This window comes from Sphaerodactylus townsendi, linkage group LG05, assembly GCF_021028975.2.
Source record: "Sphaerodactylus townsendi isolate TG3544 linkage group LG05, MPM_Stown_v2.3, whole genome shotgun sequence".
Lineage (NCBI taxonomy): Eukaryota > Metazoa > Chordata > Lepidosauria > Squamata > Sphaerodactylidae > Sphaerodactylus > Sphaerodactylus townsendi.
Genome location: NC_059429.1, coordinates 21,889,217 through 21,907,890, shown reverse-complemented (window position 1 = coordinate 21,907,890; position 18,674 = coordinate 21,889,217). Strand labels below are relative to the sequence as shown.

The window sequence follows — 18,674 nt, the reverse complement described above, 5'->3', positions numbered from 1 at the left end:
GACAGTGCCTAGACAATTTAAAGTATTTTAAGGGGAAATGCTTTAAAAACCATGTGGGCCCGCTGACAGATTTATTTGCTCAACTGCATGATGCCTGATTCAACCAGGCGGAAGAAGCAAAGCTCAGAACCTTTTGAAAAAAGTTTGCCACCGAATTATGCAAATGTGATTAGTTGCTAACATTTCACAAAGCAGTTGCAGAGATTGTTTTTAGTTCTAGGAAACTTTTTAAAAACTCTTCTTTTTGGTCATATAATAGCATAAATCTACTATATATTATTACCCATGCCCACTACTCATTTATTGATAAATTTCTAATTCTATAATTTACTTCTGTTATCCTAAATGTAGTCATATATTCCATTTATTTTGAAGTTCTATAATTGGTCTGTGGTGCACTAAAGACGTTCATTTTGCCATCGTTGCATATTCTGTTAGTTTATTTATCAATTAATTCAGTTCAAAAGTTTTGTCTGTTTTCCACTTAGAATAGGCTGACCAGACGTCCCGCTTTTGGCGGGACAGTCCCGCCTTGAAACAACTTGTCCTGCGTCCCGCGGGTTTTTTCAAATGTCCCGGGTGTTGAAAGGCAGTGCACTCCTGCGGTTGCGCGCGCGTGCGTGCAGCCGCCTGCCCACCTGTCCCAGTTCGCGAAGGTGACCATCTGGTCACCTTAACTTAGAAGCATATCCAATCTGGCAGGAGTCACCATATATTTAAATAGTTCATTGTACTGTCGAAGGCTTTCATGACCAGATTCAACTGGTTGTTGTAGGTTTTCCAGGCTGTGTGGCCGTGGTCTGGTAGATCTTGTTCCTAACACAATGGACACAGTGTATAACAGACTTCTTTCTGTGATACACCCCTGAAGATGCCAGCCACAGATGCAGGTGAAACGTTAGGAACAAGATCTACCAGACCACGGCCACACAGCCCAGAAAACCCACCACAACCAGTTCATTGTACCTTTTTGGTACATTGTTCGGCAACATATTTAAATAACATATTTTTTCGGTGCCTTGACCCCTAATTTGATTTTGATTATCTTCTGCACCTCACTGTGAATCATTATCCAATATTTTCTCGCTTTCTTACACATCCACCACATGTGATAAAATGTCATGACTGTCAACATCATGGAATGTAATATTCCAACTGCCTCCACAAGGAATACACAAATGGAAGCAAGCTGCAAGTGAGAGTCTGGAAACTCTACACAAGACAAAACATAGACTTCAGCAGAACTGCTTGCCAACATGACAGACTTCAAAATAAAATACAAGTCTTCAAAATAAAGCATGATGAAGGTGAGAGCCAATGCTACAAAGCTACAGTGGTATCTAAGGGATGCTTACAGGAATATCGGCAGGAGTTTGATAAAACTTTTGTACAATAGTTAAACATACAGCAGTAAGAACACTTCTAAGTATTGCTGCGAGTAGTGGAATGCAAGTTGAGCATCTTGACAGGAAGGCTGCATTTTTGCATGTAGAACTAGAGGAAGACATGTACATGCAGCAACCCCCCCCTTCCCCCCCCCGCCCCGGGTTTTGTTCAGAAAGGCAAAGGCCCCTTCTGCACATGCAGAATAATCTACTTTCAATGCACTTTGTAGCTGGATTTTACTGTGCGGAATTGCAAAATACACTTTCAAACAATTGTGAAAGTGGATTTAAAGTGCATTATTCTGCATGTGCGGAAGGGGTCAGAGTGGAAGGGCAAAAAGATGAGAAAGGGACAATGTGTTGGTATGTTCAAAATCTGGGCTCCTCAGCCTGCTAGACTCAGAACTGGTAATTTAGTAGAGTTCACAAAGGATATTCTGCTCAGCAATCTCTGTGCGTGCCAGGAACAAAAATTACAGAGGAGCCTTTTTATTTAGTCAAACTAATATACTTAATTATTATAGGAACTTAATTTCTGGATAGGATACAGTAAGTATAGTTTTCTAATCTGGTCTGACTAGCTAGGATGGACAGAGATACAGGCCCCGTGTCCTACCCTCAGTGACTGCAAGATAGAGAAGTATGCATGCATTCAAGTGGAGGAGTGAGAAGAAGGTGCACTTTGGAAGGTGCACTTTGCAGCTGGATTTTACTGTGCGGAATAGCAAAATCCACTTTCAAACAATTGTGAAAGTTAATTGGAAGTGCATGATTCTGCATGTGCGGAAGGGGCCGGTCTCCCTTTTAAGCTGCTGTCTGTATGGCAGGCCACTCCCCCAAGTCACCATTCCGGCCTTCAACTGCCTCTTTTGGACCAGTCCTTGGGCCAGTCACTGGCAGATGACCTCATGGCATAAGCCAGGCAGGCTTGCCAAGCTCCAGGTGATGGCTGGAGATCTTTGATATTACAGTTGCTGTTCAGGCGACAGAGATTAGTTCACCTGGAGAAGATGATCACTTTGGAAAGGGGACTCTATGGACTTATACCCCACTGAAGTCCCTTCTCTCCTCAAACTCTGCTTGCTTGAGGCTCCACCCCCCAAATCTCCAGGTACTTCTTAACCTGGAGATGGCAACCCTACAGCCAGAACATAGCTGCTGCACTCTGAAGTTGGCCGGTGGCTTTGCCCACTTCTCACAGACTCCATTCTTGCCTCCTCAAAGAGGCATGGGGGGGGGGGGTGCTTGGGGCAACACCTGCTCTGGGCACCTCTCCCCACCCAGGGTAACCCATTTACCTTCTCTGGCAGCAGCCCAGCCTGGCTGCTCCTTCAAACAGCGGAGCCCTGGCCAGCTGTAGGTGCAGCCTGGCGGAGTGGGGCCAAGAGGAGGGGTGTGGGGGGGAAATTCTCCACCCCCACGTGACCCTCTGGTGTGCGCCTCTGCTCCCTCACTAGGTCTGGGGCTCACACCCCTCCTGGACCTTCCGTTAGGGTTACCACCTCCAAGGTGACGGCTGGTGATCTCCTGAGATTATAACTGATCTCCAGGTCAGATCCCCTGGATGACATCAATTCCCCTGGATGAAAAGGCCACTTTGGAAGGTGGATTATATCTGGCATTACACACGATTGAAGTCCCAGCCCTCTTCAAACCCCACCCTCTCCAAGCTCCACCCCCAAACCCTCCTTGTATCCCCCAACCTGGAGTCGACAACCCTACCCTCCACTACGGCCTCCCATTAGCTGGTAATGTTTCTCTCTTCCTGCAGGTTCTGGCCAGTTGTCATTTCTAGGTGATTCGGGATGGCACAAAAAGGGCTACAGAATGAGCGAACCTCTTGGGCAGCGGAGTCAGGGCAGACACAAAGAAATCCTCCTTCATTCAGATAGGAATTCATGTGAGGCAGTGATGCCCATCAGTTCTGCTGGTCTTCAAATGGAACCTGCATGTTCAGACACAGTCTGTCTCTCTGAATGCCGGTTCTGGGGCAAACAACAGAGACAGACTTTGGCCTCTGTGCCTTGCTAGTAGGCATTCCCAGGGCATCTGGAGGCTTATTTTCCTGAATGGTCATCAGTCAATTGGGGAGTGCCTTTAAAAGAAAATTTTGGCTTTCACAGCCTCTGAGAACTCCATGCAAACAAAGTCTGTCTCTTTCTTGTTTACCTGTTTCTGTTTTCGGTGCCGTAGTAACCATTTGCAGAAACCCTGTAGCCGTATGGGCTGGTGGGAGCATTGTATGGGCTGGCGGGAGCGTTGTATGGGCTGCCGGGAGCGTTGTATGGGCTGGCGGGAGCGTTGTATGGGCTGGCGGGAGCGTTGTATGGGCTGGCGGGAGCATTGACAGGGCTTGTGGGTTTTTCTGAGTAAGCCAGAGTAGCCGTCTCATCGTGGTTACTAGTAACATCCGCAACATTCTTCACCTAGAAAAAGAGGGGGGGAAATTAAAAGGCATTTGTTGGATGGAAATTCCTTGGAACAATACACTTGAATTGATGCTCTTTTTGCGTGTAAAAGTCACTACCTTCCTTCCCTATGGAAACAAGATTAAGAGCTTTGCCAACATAAACTGCTATGGGAAGCATTATTTGAAAGAGTTAGAACAGGGGTAGGGAACCTTTAACACTCAAAGAGCCATTTGGACCCATTTTCCACGGGAAAAGAAAACACTTGGAGCCGCAAATAATTTTTGACATTTAAAATAAAGATAACACTGTATATATTGGGGGTTTTTAACCTTTTACTCCACTCATTCTGAGAAGCGCATAGATGCGCCTGCCCTGCTGCCTGCAGGGCAGGCAAGGATGAAGCCGGCAGCTCGGCTCGTGGAGCCGCAGTGCAAGGGCAGAAGAGCCGCATGCGGCTCTCGAGTCGCAGGTTCCCTACCCCTGAGTTAGAACTTCCTTCACAGATTACCTGCCTACAACCGAGTATGTAAAATTACTGCCGACGCCCACCAAGAATAGCTATACAGTCAGACTCAGGGACCACCCAATGAAAGCGTGAAGCCCCTCGCCTGCCCTATTGTTTGACTTGATCATCTAATATTCAAAGGTACACTGCCTTTGAACTTGGATGTTCTCTTTAACTGTTTTAGCTAACTGCTTTTGGGAGACTTCTCCATTAAAAAAGCCCTACTGGGTCAGAGTAAGTTGGGTCCATAGAGACTAACATCCTGCTTTTGCCCGCCAATGCAAACCCCAAAAACAGACCATAAAAGCCAACTTGTATTCAGAGATAGATTGCCCTTAAGCCTGGAAGTTCCATGCATGTAGCAATCATGGCTACTAGTAGTTCTCAACCCATTCCTCTAATCCCCCTTTAAAACCTTCTAAGGCCCCTTCCGCACATGCACTTTCAATCCACTTTCAGTGCACTTTGTAGCAGGATTTTACTGTGCGGAAAGCAAAATCCACTTTCAAACAATTGCGAAAGTGGATTGAAAGTGCATTATTCTGCATTCTGTATTATTCTGCGTGCTTCAATGCACTTTGAAGCTGGAGTTTATTGTGTGGAATAGCAAAAATCCACTTTCAAACAATTGCGAAAGTGGATTGAAAGTGCATTATTCTGCATGTGGACTGAAAGTGCATTATTCTGCATTCTGCATTATTCTGCATGTTTCAATGCACTTTGAGGCTGGATTTTACTGTGTGGAATAGCAAAAATCCACTTTCAAACAATTGCGAAAGCAGATTGAAAGTGCATCATTCTGCATGTGCAGAAGGGGCCTGGCGGTCTATAACCCTACCACCCTAAACAGAATCACACCCTTTAAAGTCCACTAAAGTCACTGGGGTCGAAAGCGTGTCACTCTTTTAACAGATTGCAGTGTAAATTTGGGGGCAGCGAGTCAGGGTTACCAAATTTGGGTTGGAAAATTCCTAGAAATTTTTTTTGGGGGGAGGGCAGAGTTTGGAAGCGAGAGGGACTTCGGAGCAGTCTAATGCAATATGGTCCAAAGCAGCCATTTGCTACACAGAACCGATCTGTGTAGTGCAGAGGTAAGCTGTGATTCCAGGAAATCTTCAGGTCTCCCCTGGAGGCTGGCGACCCTGAAGCATAGTGCACGATGAAGGGAGGAAGAATATACTGTTGAGTATAATTGTATGCAAGCCAGAAAACTGGCTCTCGTTTCTTTTTCTGCACTGCCCAAAGGCCATCTCTGCACACTGGAGATAAATGAGAAAGCCAAACTTTGCTAAAGGTGCTACCCTGGCGAGGCGGTGGGAAGGAACAGTGCGGAGGGAGGACTTCCTCCATCTGCCGGAATGCGGATGTTCAAGGCCTCTTGGGCTTCCGTCCAAAGCCCCACAAGCTACGTGCTCTGACATTTCTCTCTCCCCCCGTCCCCAAGCCCGTTGATTGTTGGCACCTCCCGGGAAACTTGGACTTCTCATTTCTGGTTGTTTTCAGACATTTATGAGGGAAGGAGAGCCCGGCTCAGGGAAGCACAGTTGCTCTCGGAGCCTCAAAAGCATGTGTGTGTGTGGGGGGGGGGGGGGGGGTTGTTTGTTTAGGCTGCAACATCAATGAAGGAGGCCATCCACCTCTTTTCCTTCCTGGCCCCTTTGTGGACAGAGGCCACAGCAGGAATTAGCTCCACAAAGAAGGATTCTGGATTGGAGCCAAACGGACAGAATTAGAAAGGCAGTGGAATTTGTAATGTGGTGTATAGGGTGGAACAGGGAAAATTGACTCAAAGTTACTAACCTAGGGGTCTATGATCTGCCAGAATGGGTCGGACGCTAGTTTGGCTCCTGGAGTGAGAGGGAAGAATCCCTTGCCCCTTTCGCCCCTCTCCGCCCCCAGTGCAGAAGCACTCGGTCTTTCCTGAGAGAGGAGGGGATGCAGCAGTCAGCTAGATCTCCTTTGGACCAAAACATGGTGGACTAACTGATATCCATCCAGGTTTCAGGCTGCCCACTGCTGCCTTACTTCTCTGCTCTTCTGGAAAGCATCTGCCTGGCCGCTGCTGGAAACAGGATACTGGGGTGGGTGGTCCCCAATTTGATCTGACTGCACTGTAGACCTAACTCCAGATGGTCCTCCAAAATGGGAGCAAACCTGAGACCCTGGGAAAGGTGCATCTCCGTGGGACGTCTGGATTATTTATCATTGAATCCTGCAACTGAGAGCCTTTGATCCCTGCGTGCTGGGCAGGCACCCTTCTTATCTTGGCTTCTGTTGTAAAATGAAGTACAGGATGTCCTAGTGTGGCGCTTATCTGGCTGGGGGGGCGGGGCGGCTCTCTCTCTCAGCCTCCTCTGACCGCAACTCAAATCAGCACATCTGCTGAGCACCTACAGGATGGATGGAGTCAGGGCGGATTTGCATCTGGCAACAACTGCGGAGCCCTGCGAAACAGGGCAAAGGTTGGCCTGGTTCAGTATCCTATTTCCCATATCAGTTGGCCAAGTGTTTCCAGCAAACCCACAGGCAGGAGGCAAAAGCAACAGTGATTACTCCACCCAAGGTATACTGCCTCCAACCATGGAGGTTCCATTTAGTCCTCGTGGCTTATAGTCATTAATGGACCTCTCTCCTCTTCCATGAATTTGTCTACTCCCATTTTGAAGGTCAACTGAACCGGCGGGCATCCTAATGTGCTGTGGAAGTGAGTTCCACAAGCTAATTGCTCTTCCAGTGAATCAGTAATCTTCTCCCATCAACTTTATGAGGTGCTTCCATGTTCAATCCAATCTTAGAAGAAGAGGAGGAGTTTGGATTGATATCCCCCCTTTCTCTCCTGTAGGAGACTCAAAGGGGCTTACAATCTCCTTGCACTTCCCCCCTCACAACAAACACCCTGTGAGGTAGGTAGGGCTGAGAGAGCTCCGAGAAGCTGTGACTAGCCCAAGGTCACCCAGCTGGTGTGTGTGGGTGTGTACAGGCTAATCTGAATTCCCCAGATAAGCCTCCACAGCTCAAGCGGCAGAGCGGGGAATCAAACCCGGTTCCTCCAGATTAGATATACGAGCTCTTAACCTCCTACGTCACTGCTGCTCCTACGCCACTGCTTAGGAGAGCCATAGCTTAGTGGTAGAACACCTGCCTGGAATGTAGAAGACCCCAATATCAATTTTTGGCATCTTTACTTAAGTTGGTGATGCGAAAGATCTTAGCTGCCACCAGTCTGAGTAGGGCACTTACGCAGCAGTTTAGAGACTCTGTTAAGAGATCACAGTCCTGGAGGAGACATGCTGAAGGCTCAGTGAGCACTAAAATATTTCAAGCCTACAAAGTCCCGGCAAGGTCAGGCCCCAACCCGAGAGCGGACGAGCTGAAATTAAGTTATTTCAGACAAAAGAATCTGCAGCCTACCCAAAATTTAGACCTGTGTGAAATCTGTTGGCCCCAACATCTACATCCCGCCTTTTTCACCCACATAAGATCTATAAGATCGAGTGAAATTGGGATTTATAGGGCAAGTAACTTGAATTTGAACTGCCATCAGGGGTATTTTATGATACGTTTTTAACTATTTTTTACGTTTTTTTGATACTATTACTATTTTATTATACGTTTTTAACTATTATTTAAAATATTATTTAAAACATTATGTGAGCGGTTGATTATGTATGTTAGCTGCCCTGAGCCCAGCTAAGGCCAGGGAGGGCAGGATATTTTGAATAAAATAATAAAATAAATAAAAAGATGCGTAAGAGCAGCAGTGGCGTAGTGGTTAAGAGCAGGTGCTTTCTAATCTGGAGGAACCGGGTTTGATTCCCCGCTCTGCCGCTTGAGCTGTGGAGGCTTATCTGGGGAATTCAGATTAGCCTGTGTACTCCAACACACGCCAGCTGGGTGACCTTGGGCTAGTCACAGTTCTTCTGAGCTCTCTCAGCTCCACCCTACCTCACAGGGTGTTTGTTGTGAGGGGGGAAGGGAAAGGAGGTTGTCAGCCCCTTTGAGTCTCCTACAGGAAAGGGGGGTATAAATCCAAACTCCTCTTCTTCTTCTACATTACAGGGTTCATGCTGCTGAAAAACAGCTTGTGTAAGTATAGTTATGCTTGGAGGAGGATGGAAGAGGACCTATTCCTGTGAGAGTTCTGGTTTGCTTTGATTCAATATTGCTTGTTTAAAAAGTGGAGGCTGAGGGAAAAAATCCCACATATGTCGTTTTGCTTTGAAGTTTGACAGAACTTTCTGATGCATACAGTAGTAAACGTGTTTGAATTATACTGTGAAGGTATTCAATCTTGTGACTGTTGTTTTGCAAGGTTGCATATAGCCGTGGTGGCGAACCTTTGGCACTCCAGATGTTATGGACTACAATTCCCATCAGCCCCTGCCAGCATGGCCAATTGGCAGGGGCTGATGGGAATTGTAGTCCATAACATCTGGAGTGCCAAAGGTTCGCCACCACTGGCATATAATATCTCATTCAGCATAAGGCAGCTTCGTGGGTGTAGGGGACAGGGAGCAAAAACCTCCTCTCGCTAGTTCCCAGGGCTGTTAAATTATGATACCACGCATGCCAATATTTCTTACCAACGGGTATTATGGTCTACTGGAGGGACTACTAATTATGGGAAACCTCTCAGTGTCCAGGAGCAGCAACTATATTCTGAGCTTTCAACAGGATCTCCGTGGGGCTTGCTACTGTGGTTAATAATTGATCTGACCGAAACTAGAGCCTATCATAAGCAAACAGCCGAGAGAGCTGCAAAGGGAAAGCCAATCTCTGCTTCACGCCCTTTCTCTTTGCAGCTCTGGATTGTGAGCTGGTGGCCCATCAGATCCAGGGCTTGGAAAGTCACGGCGTCTATTTATTATTCTCACCATGCTGACCGAAACCAGAGCCTATCATAAGCAAATAGCAGAGAGAGCCAGAGAGCCGCAAAGGGAAAGCCAATCTCTGCTTCACGCTCTTTCTCTTTGCAGCTCTGGATTGTGAGCTAGTGGCCCATCAGATCCAGGGTTTGGAAAGTCACTGCATGTATTTATTATTCTCACCATGCTGAATGACAAAGTCTAGCGGCCACATGGCTCACTTAGAAGGAGAGAAAAAGGAGCTCCAAAGAGGGCGGCCTGACGGGCGGTGTTGTAGAACTGCAATTGGATCCACAGCCGTTTAGCCATGGGAAGTGGCTAGAACAGGAGGGTGTGGATTGGGGCCAGAGTTCTAGGGAAGAGGAGAGCTGCCCCTATGCTATTACCCCAGATAAAAGTAGCAGGATCTTTGGCTTTGGCGAGCTTAATCCAGCTCTGAGGCTCACGTAAGATGAAGGGGTTGTAGGTGCACAGCTAGGGGGAAAGGCATCGACATCCAAAGAGAGACGACACTCACCCACTCCTCTACGTTGGGTCCTTCCTGGAAGGGTGGCGGCTTGTCCCAGTAAATGTTAGCTTTCCCGTACCTCCAGATTTTCTTCCGCGTCTTGCTCGCGAAGAAGCAAATGACACACAGAAGGATGACGAGGAGGAAACCGCAGACGATCGCAATAGCCTGAGGAGGAGGAGGAAATGACACATGGGGATGTGACCCACCGGCTTAATCTGACCCACTCTCCCCACCTCCAGCTTTGTTCACAAGCGCCACAATTTAATCTCAAGGACATGAGTTGAAGAACGTCAGACCCTAGGAAAAACCGATGAGATCCATCTAGCCCAGTGGTTCTCAACCTTCCTAATGCCGCGACCCTTTAATACAGTTCCTCATGTTGTGGTGACCCCCAACCCTAACATTTATCCATTTTACAGATGGAGAACACTGAAGCAGAGAGTCTTAGGCGACCTCTATGAAAGGGTCGTTCGACCCCCAAAGGGGTCACGACCCACAGGTTGAGAACCACTGATCTAGTCCAGCATCCCGTCCCTGAAGGAGGCCAATCAGATGACCCCAGAAAAACAACAAGCAAATGCAAATGGTTCTTTCTCCCACCCTAGACATTCCACAGATATATATACTCCACTTGCTTTAATGCCGTCAGATCCTCTGAAGATGCCAGCCACAGATGCAGGCAAAACATCAGGAGAAAATGCTACTGGTACATGGCCATACAACCCGGAAAACCCACATCACCCTAGTGATTCCGGCCTTGAAAGCCTTCGACAATACACAAGCAAAGTATTCCCCACTTCTGTTGCTACCAACACCTGGCTGGCCAAGGTAGACTTCTGCAGAACACTGGAGAATCCATTTAGTCACCATGGCTAATAGCTAATAGCAATGGATGGGCTTCTCGTCTATGATGGGTCGAATTCCCATTTAATGTCATCAGAGCTGGAGGTCTTCTTTACATTCTGTGAGTTCCACTATTCAATTATGAATTGTGTAAAGAAGTAAAGAAGCTATCAAGCTGCAACTGACTTATGGCAACCCCAACGGGTTTCCAAGGCAAGAGACATTTGGAGGTGGTTTGCCATTGTCTGCTATCTGTAGCAACCCCGGACTTGTATTGTCGAAGGCTTTCACTGCCGGAATCGTTAGTGTGTTGTGGGTTTTCCGGGTTACGTGGGCGTGTTCCAGCAGCATTTTCTCCTGATGTTTCGCCTGCATCTGTGGCTGTGAATTATAATGTAAATTATTGGATTAGTTGGTAAGGATATTAGAGTGTGGAAATGTAGTGTTAAAGGGGAAGTGCTAGAAAGAAATTTATTTTATGTATGTCTTTATTTATTTATTTATTTGGATCTGTCATTTTGTAAGGATGTATGAACTGTAGCTTAAAATGTAACTTAAAAATGTGTGTAAATTGTGATGATAAGTTTTGAAAATGTTTAAATAAAAATTATTTAGGAAAATAAAAAGACGTCAGCCACAGATGCAGGTGAAACGTCAGGAGAAAATGCTACTGGAACACGGCCACACAATCCGGAAAACCCACAACACACTAGCCCTGGACTTCCTTGGGAGTCTCCCATCCCAATACTAACCAGGGCCAGCCCAGTTTAGGTTCTGAGCACTGACAAGGTTAGGAATCCTGGCCTATCCAGGGAAGAATAAAGAAGTACTACCACTCATCAGTGTATCTGGGTACCTCAAGTTATAGTATTTGGGGGAACTAAGTCACCACTGTTTAGGTAACGTATCACCCTGTTGCTTCCCAACTCCCTCTCTATCCTCCCACCTACTTTTCCAACCTTTTTATATACTAGGAACTTTTGTGTATGTGCTCTTATGCCTTGCTGTATGTATGCTTTTTAAACCAAATTTATATAAATATTTTGAAACTCAATTTGGACTCTTGCATTACTCTGCAGAACGCTCTTTGCCAAATCCCTTCCCCGTATACATAATCTAAAATATCCCTTCCTAGCCGCCTCTCGCATTGCTAAAGTTGAGTGCTCATTCCCCTTCGCTATTTTAAAACCATATGTGTGCTGTTACACTCTTAGCAGCTGGTGGAGATTCCCTTTAATAAATTTATAACCCCTGTTAGGCTAGGTAACACCACCATGGTTAAAAGTCACTGATGGACCTCTGGTCTGCAGACATGTCTGATCATTACAACCTGTGGCAGTGAGTTCTGTAAGCTAACCATGCACTGTGCAAAGGAGTCCAAATGAAGGAGCTATGCAAAAGTCACCCATGTCCCAAATATGCGTTTAAATGCCCAGTAATTTTTATAAACCATTTACTCCTGGGGGAAAAAATCTGGTTATGTACATTTTGTCTCATTTATGAATGCAACCAGGTACATCACTGGGGACTAGAGGAGAATATCTAGTGGGCAAGAATATCAGTGCTTATCTTATCTGCCAGTCTGGGTGGTGGCTCAGAGCATGGGTCCACTCTTCAATACGCCCAGATTGTTTTCTGTCTAACTCGAAACTGGTTTCCTAGGGAGGCTACTTTGCTTGCCAAATACTGTTTGCTTTGGCATTACATGACTTGGTTTGTTACTAGGCATAGAAGTGATTCAGGAACCGAAGGGAAGTGGCGGAAGCCTCAAGTAAGGATCTGCTCCCAGGACCATCCAGGGTTCTCCCACGAAGAACTGAACAAGGAGGCTTGAGGATAGTGGCGTAGCGGCGACAGAACAGGGGGAAGGATGGGGGGGCTGCAGGGTGCACGCAAGTCCCGGGCGCAGTTCCCCCCTTGCTATGCCCCTGCTTGGGGAGATGGAAAAGTTCCAGTGCAAAGTTCATGTTGTGGAGGCTCAAACAGCAGCCAAGTTTTGGCTTGGAAATGTAAAGCCAAAAGCAACTAAAGAAATTGGGGTGCTGTGTGGTTTCTGGGCTGTATGGCTGTGTTCCAGCAGCATTTTCTCCTGACGTTTCACCTGCATCTGTGGCTGGCATCTTCAGAGGATCTGATCAGAGATGCCAGCCACAGATGCAGGCGAAACGTCAGGAGAAAATGCTGCTAGAACACGGCCATACAGCCCGGAAACCACACAGCACCCCAGTGATTCCGGCCGTGAAAGCCTTCAACAGTACATTAAACTAAAGAAATTGCTCAAACCTATGTGATGGGGCACAGAGCTTCTAAAGGGGCGGGTACATCGGGTGGAGCCTTACCAGGGCTGTGATGGAGCTCTCAAGCCATAGAGTTGAGCTTTCAACAGTTAAAGCAGGGGTGTCCAACTCTGGTGCTTCAGATGTTCATGGACTACAATTCCCATCAGCCCTTGCTGACATGGCCAAGTGCCATCTGAAGTGTCAGAGTTCAACACCCTTGAGTTAAAGGGTGGAATTTACCAGAGCACTGATGGAGCTTTCGAGCCAAAGGGCGGAGCTTGCAAATTAAAAGGTGGAGCTTGCAAGATAAGAGGAGGGATTCTGAGCTAACGGGTGGTGCTTGACAGAGCAGGAGGTGGAGCTAAAGAGGAGTGTTTTTTAAAGCAGAGGTGGAGCCTTCCAGAGCTAAGAGGAGGCACTTGTTAGAACAGGGACAGGGTCTGGAGTGAATGGGTGGGGCTAGAGGTGGAGTCTGACATGAAAGATGGCGCCTGAAATCCAGATGACGGATTGGCAGAAGCCTGGTGGCTGAACCTCACTCAACACTTTTATCATAGACATTCCACAGATCAGGGGCCCTAATAAGTTACCTACTTAATCTCTCTCTCTCTCTGCCCCCTCCACCTTTCAGGTGTCCTGAATGGGATTAACAAGACATCCCTACCCTCCAGTAACCTTAGGGATGTGGAATTTCTTTTGGTTTCAAAAGCTTCATCCATTTTCATTTTAATCAGTATTATTATTTCCTTTCCTTTTGTCTCCATTGGTTTAGGGCTGGTCTCTTATCTCCTGATCTTTCCTGACTCATTTTCCCTCTCGCTCCTGAGTCACATCTGTTGCCAGATATTTGACTTTGTTGATTGGAAAGCTTTACTGTTAGTTTAATCTTTCCAGCGCCTCTCCTTTCTCTCTGCCTGCCCAAACTTTGCACTGAGTCATTGAAAACAGCATTCGCTAGGAAACATTTTCATTTACTTCTGTTCCAATAGCAAACAGGATAATTAGGGCTTTATGACCTCCCCCCTGCCCCACTGGTTTGAAAATTAATGTCAATCCTAAACAAAAGACCACGGAAAAGATAACCAACCGCTTGTACCTCTTGTGGGTCAACGATGCAGTAGTGATACAGGTACTGGTTGATGTAGGTCCCAGTGGAGTAGATCTGGTTGCACATAGCCAGCATGGGGCTGTAGTTGTAGTTGTAGCTGCCGGACATCTGTGCCCGTGGGTTGACCCCCACGAGGTAGACAATGGAAGCGATAAGCATGATGAAGGCCAAGATTGCACACACAATGATGACGACCAAGTAGAACTTCCTGGAGCGGGACCCACTGGACTTGCTGAGGCTGGTGATCAGGAGCGCCAGGAGAGCAATGAATGCCAGCACTGACATGGCGATCATGAAGCCGTTGGCAGCCCGAGGGTTGGTCATTCCTCCGTAGTAGCCTCCGTAACCGCCGTAACCACCCAGACCGCCATATCCTCCTCCGTAGTAGCTCATGCCGCTACCGTATCCTCCACCGTAATAGCTGCCCATTCCGCTGCCATAAAGACTGCCGTAGCCGTAACCATATTCCCAGGCCAAGGTGGACGCCACGCAAGCAAAGATGGCGACACTTAGCAGGATCCCCAGGCCCTCCAAAATCCTCACCACGCCAGGAGGAGAGTTCCACTTGTAGAAATACTGGGGCACATCTTCTACATAGTACGAGCCAGGAGGAGGAGGCGAGTGGATGTCATACCCATAATCATCTGCAGGGGGGCCGTCATATGTCTTCCTGCTACTGTACATTCTTCAAGAAAGCTGCGAGAACGCCAAGGTCACATTCAGGGGCTATCAGCTGTCAAGAAACACACAACAGGACCTGTTAAAAAGGATATTGCCTTGCTTACCCCTGTAAGACTCTTGTATTTGGTTAAGTTTCAGTGATCATATTAATACACGGATGTTGTGGGTTTTCCGGGTTGTATGGCTGGAAAATACTACTGGAACACAGCCATACAACCTGGAAAACCCACAGCATCTTAGTGATTCTGGCCATGTAAACCTTCAAAAATACATATTAATACAGTTTGTGGTTACTAAATGATTCATGCTTAATCACATTGGTGTGCGGGAAGGGGGAATCGAACCGAGTTGAGCATTTCCACATTCCTTGAAAAACGCCTGTTGCTGCACATTTAATTGAATCTGGATGATTGTTTACCGACTTTCTCAATTCAGTTGGTCAGTTTTTATGTCTGTGATAAAAAATTTTGCCATCGAGGTGCTGTGTGGTTTCCGGGCTGTGTGGCCGTGTTCTAGCAGCATTCTCTCCTGACATTTCGTCCGCATCTGTGACTGGCATCTTCAGAGGATGCCAGCCACAGATGCAGCCATAGATACCAGCCACAGATGCAGGCAAAACGTCAGGAGAGAATACTGCTAGAACATGGCCACACAGCCCGGAAACCACACAGCACCCAAGTGGTTCCGACCGTGAAAGCCTTCAACAATACACTGAACATTTTTTGCCATCATTTGCCCATTTTCACGGTTTGCACAAACCAGCCTGGAAACCAGATAAATGTTCAAAATAAACGAACAAATAAATAAAATCCTTAGCCTACAGAAGTTTGGCAGGGGGTGGGGGCACCATATTCCCGTATTGCTTTTTGGCAAGAGGGGCAAAGCTTTATGTGAAAAGTAAAGCTCCTCACCTGCCCTGCAAACTGATCTTTTGGGCTCACAGTCTCAGATTACCAAAGAAATGAAAAATCACCCCTCCCCTCACTTCTCCCGGGGGAATCCCTCCCTTTTCACCCGTACTTGAAATTTCCAGAACTCCCTCCCCTCCAAAAGATTTTAAAGACGGTTCGCTGAAAAATGTCAGTGGATTACACATTTAACATTAAAACATTACCACTGTTCAACAAATTAAAAAACCCCACACCATTAGGACACAAAATGAAGCCATTTTATATCCGTATTATTATAAGGCTCCAGCTAACTACAAAACAAAATTATCAAAATACATATTTAATTACAGGGAATTAAAATGGATAATTAAAAACATGGGTTTGGGAAACCAAATCCCAACATATATGGCACGTAAATCACACAAAAATGCACACCACAGATGTTATTACAATTGATTAATAAATCAAATGATCAGCAAAAACGTACGCATTTCGGCCCTTGAGGCCTTTCTCAGTGGTCAATAACATAACATTAAAAAATAACCCACATTCAACAGTTGATGTACAGATCCAAACCAGAAGTTGCTTTCGAATTCAATGGATAAAGGTTTATGAAGTGGGCATAAGACCTCCTCCTATAGCTGTGGTGGTGAACCTTTGGCACTCCAGATGTTATGACTACAATTCCCATCAGCCCCTTCCAGCATGGCCAATTGGCCATGCTGGCAGGGGCTGATGGGAATTGTAGTCCATAACATCTGGAGTGCCAAAGGTTCGCCACCACTGTCCTATAGTAACTGCAGGCACAACTGAGAACTTCTAAGCATTTTAAATTGGGTATTGAATTATCAATATCTCTGAATGTGTGTAACATCACTCGTAAGTTACAAAGAAGATACCAAACCCCACTCTTCAAGCAGTGAATATCACCAAATGCCCCTGAGAATAAAAATGTCATGCTTCATCTGGCCTTTAAAATTATAAACCAAGGTGCCACCCGTGAAAAGGTCCCAGTCTCTTGTTTCAGATGGGAGTATACTGAACAGGCCCTTGGGCAGGAGACCTTGGTTGTGGGGCAAGCCGATGACGGAGTGAAGGGGATGTGAAAATCTTTTGCTGTCAGATTGTCCAGGGGTTGGAAGATTGTAACCATTGTTTAGTATTATGCACGAAAGCAACTGTGCTTTTTCTTGTAGAACAGACACGGTACCATTAATAGGTGCCAGAGTGGCTCACTCTGGGTTGGAAAATTCCTAGGAATTTTGCAGTCTGGGAAGGGTAGATTTTGGGGAGGGAATTTCAGCAGGGTAAAAGGCCATACAAACCAACTACCAAAGCAGGTGTTTTGTCCATGGGAACGGCTTTCTGTCAACAGGAGGCTAACTAATTCCAGGAGATCGCCAACTGGAGGTGGGCAACTCTAATGGGTACCCATCTACTCTCCCGGCTTTGAATTCTGTATGAATCATACCTTTTAAACAATCTTCAGAAGTCATTCCATAGAGCACACATTGAAGGTGACTGCAAGCCTCAACTACCTTCCACTTTAGTCTAAAAGTCTGTTCTGATTTGCTTTTCCTTCCGGGGTTGAGCTTTCTCTATACCTGCGCCTTTTTCTGTTTCCTTGCATCCTTTCCCCCTCCTTGAAGCGTTTCACAACATTTAGCTGTATAGCCAAACATTCTGCATGCCCCAACTTCACTATGGACAAGTACAGAAAGGGGTAAGCAAGATATGAACCAATGAAACCCGAAACAGAACAGGGAACCTTGGGTTATCCTTCGCACCTTGCGATTCTCCAGCCAAGGTGTGACCAAGGGGTGATCAGGATACAAAAAGGTAAACCCCTCCAGCATTAGAAGCAAAGCAGGGTCAGCCCTGGCTAGTATTTGGATGCGAGGACAACAAGGAAGTCTAGGGTTGCTATGCAGAGGCAAGGGATTGCAAACCACATCTGCACATGTCTTGTCTTAAAAATCCCATAAGGGGTCACCATAACTTTGCTGCAACTAGACAGCACTTTTCACGACCACCATCAGTAACTAGGTCTGCCCGCTCTGGGTTGGGGAATACCTGGAGAATTGGCAGGCGGAGAGGTAGATCCTGGGCAGGGAAGGGTTTAGGGCGGGACCTCATTAATATTTGAGTGAATGAATGAATAAATTGATTATGTTGAAGCTATACACCGTAACAGTACACGCATATAAACACAGACTAAAACAAGACAAGACAAGGTAAAAAAAATAAATAAGCATCTCAATGTAGCATTTAAAAAATCCCTACAATGATCTACAATTAACACAAAAAAATACACAATATAAAATCTATAGCAAAGTAAAATAATGGATAAAAGGATATACTAGTAGTTTACAGATTGAACAGATACACATTTCCTCCGTAGCCTGATTGACAAAAACATGGAAGAAGCAACCATAAGGATGACAGATGGATTAACATCAGCCATAAAAAAGCTGACACAATCTTCCTCAGGACCAGAAAAACTTATCAAGGCCCGATTCATCTTAATCCGAATGGATGCATATATTGGGCAATGCAGTGAACAGGAGCAAGCTCTTCAACCTTATGAAGCCCACTGTCATTAGCATATAAAGCCACCGTGTCCCACCCTGCAAAGCAGCCAGTTGCTCCATGGGGAATTGCTCTTGGTTGTCTGGAGATCAGTTGCAATGGTGGGAAGTTGGCAACCCCATCAGTATTGAGGGCCCTTCAAACCTGGCACCAGCAGGATGCGGGGCTCAGCACCAAAGGGGTTTCCAGCCACAAGGCCTTTCCAAAGGGATGCCAACAGTTCTGGCTTACCTATCGGAGTGCCGAATTGAACCCAGCTGCTCTCCAAAATGGAGATCTGGAGGAAAACTCTTACCCCCAGCTGGCAGCCGCTTCTCAGAAGGCGAACCTGTCGGCCTTTGGGTCTGGGTTTCGGCCTCCCTTTGCCAGCTTGGTGGCACCAGCCGACGTCAAGGTTGTTCCTGGAAGACACAATGCCAGGCGGAGAAGTCCGAGTCGGCTCTCTCCTTTCACCTAGTAAATAATTCCTTTTCTCGACGGCTGCCAGGAGCCTGCTCGGAGTAACACAATATGCTCTCTCTCTGCCGTGGCCAGGCCTTGGAGTCACCTCCTCCACAGATCGACGCACACCCATTCAAAGGCCGGCCCCGGCCTCGCCTCGCCTTTC

General features: G+C 46.6%; 1 protein-coding gene across 4 annotated transcripts in view; it reads right to left on the bottom strand.

Annotated features, from left to right (window-relative positions):
* LOC125432304 (occludin-like) overlaps positions 1-18,674 on the bottom strand; it is a 38,247-nt gene that overhangs the window by 9,388 nt on the left and 10,185 nt on the right. For 2 of the 4 annotated variants that reach the window (XM_048495718.1, XM_048495715.1), the window contains exons 2-4: positions 13,896-14,640; positions 9,684-9,842; positions 3,555-3,811 (exon numbers count right to left, since the gene is read on the bottom strand). In XM_048495718.1, coding sequence (XP_048351675.1) covers positions 3,555-3,811; positions 9,684-9,842; positions 13,896-14,591 — 1,112 coding nt within the window. In that variant the 5' untranslated portion in view covers positions 14,592-14,640. Of the gene's footprint in view, positions 1-3,554; positions 3,812-9,683; positions 9,843-13,895; positions 14,641-18,298; positions 18,469-18,674 lie in introns of all 4 variants that reach the window. The other 2 variants (XM_048495716.1, XM_048495717.1) reach the window with 2 other exon arrangements.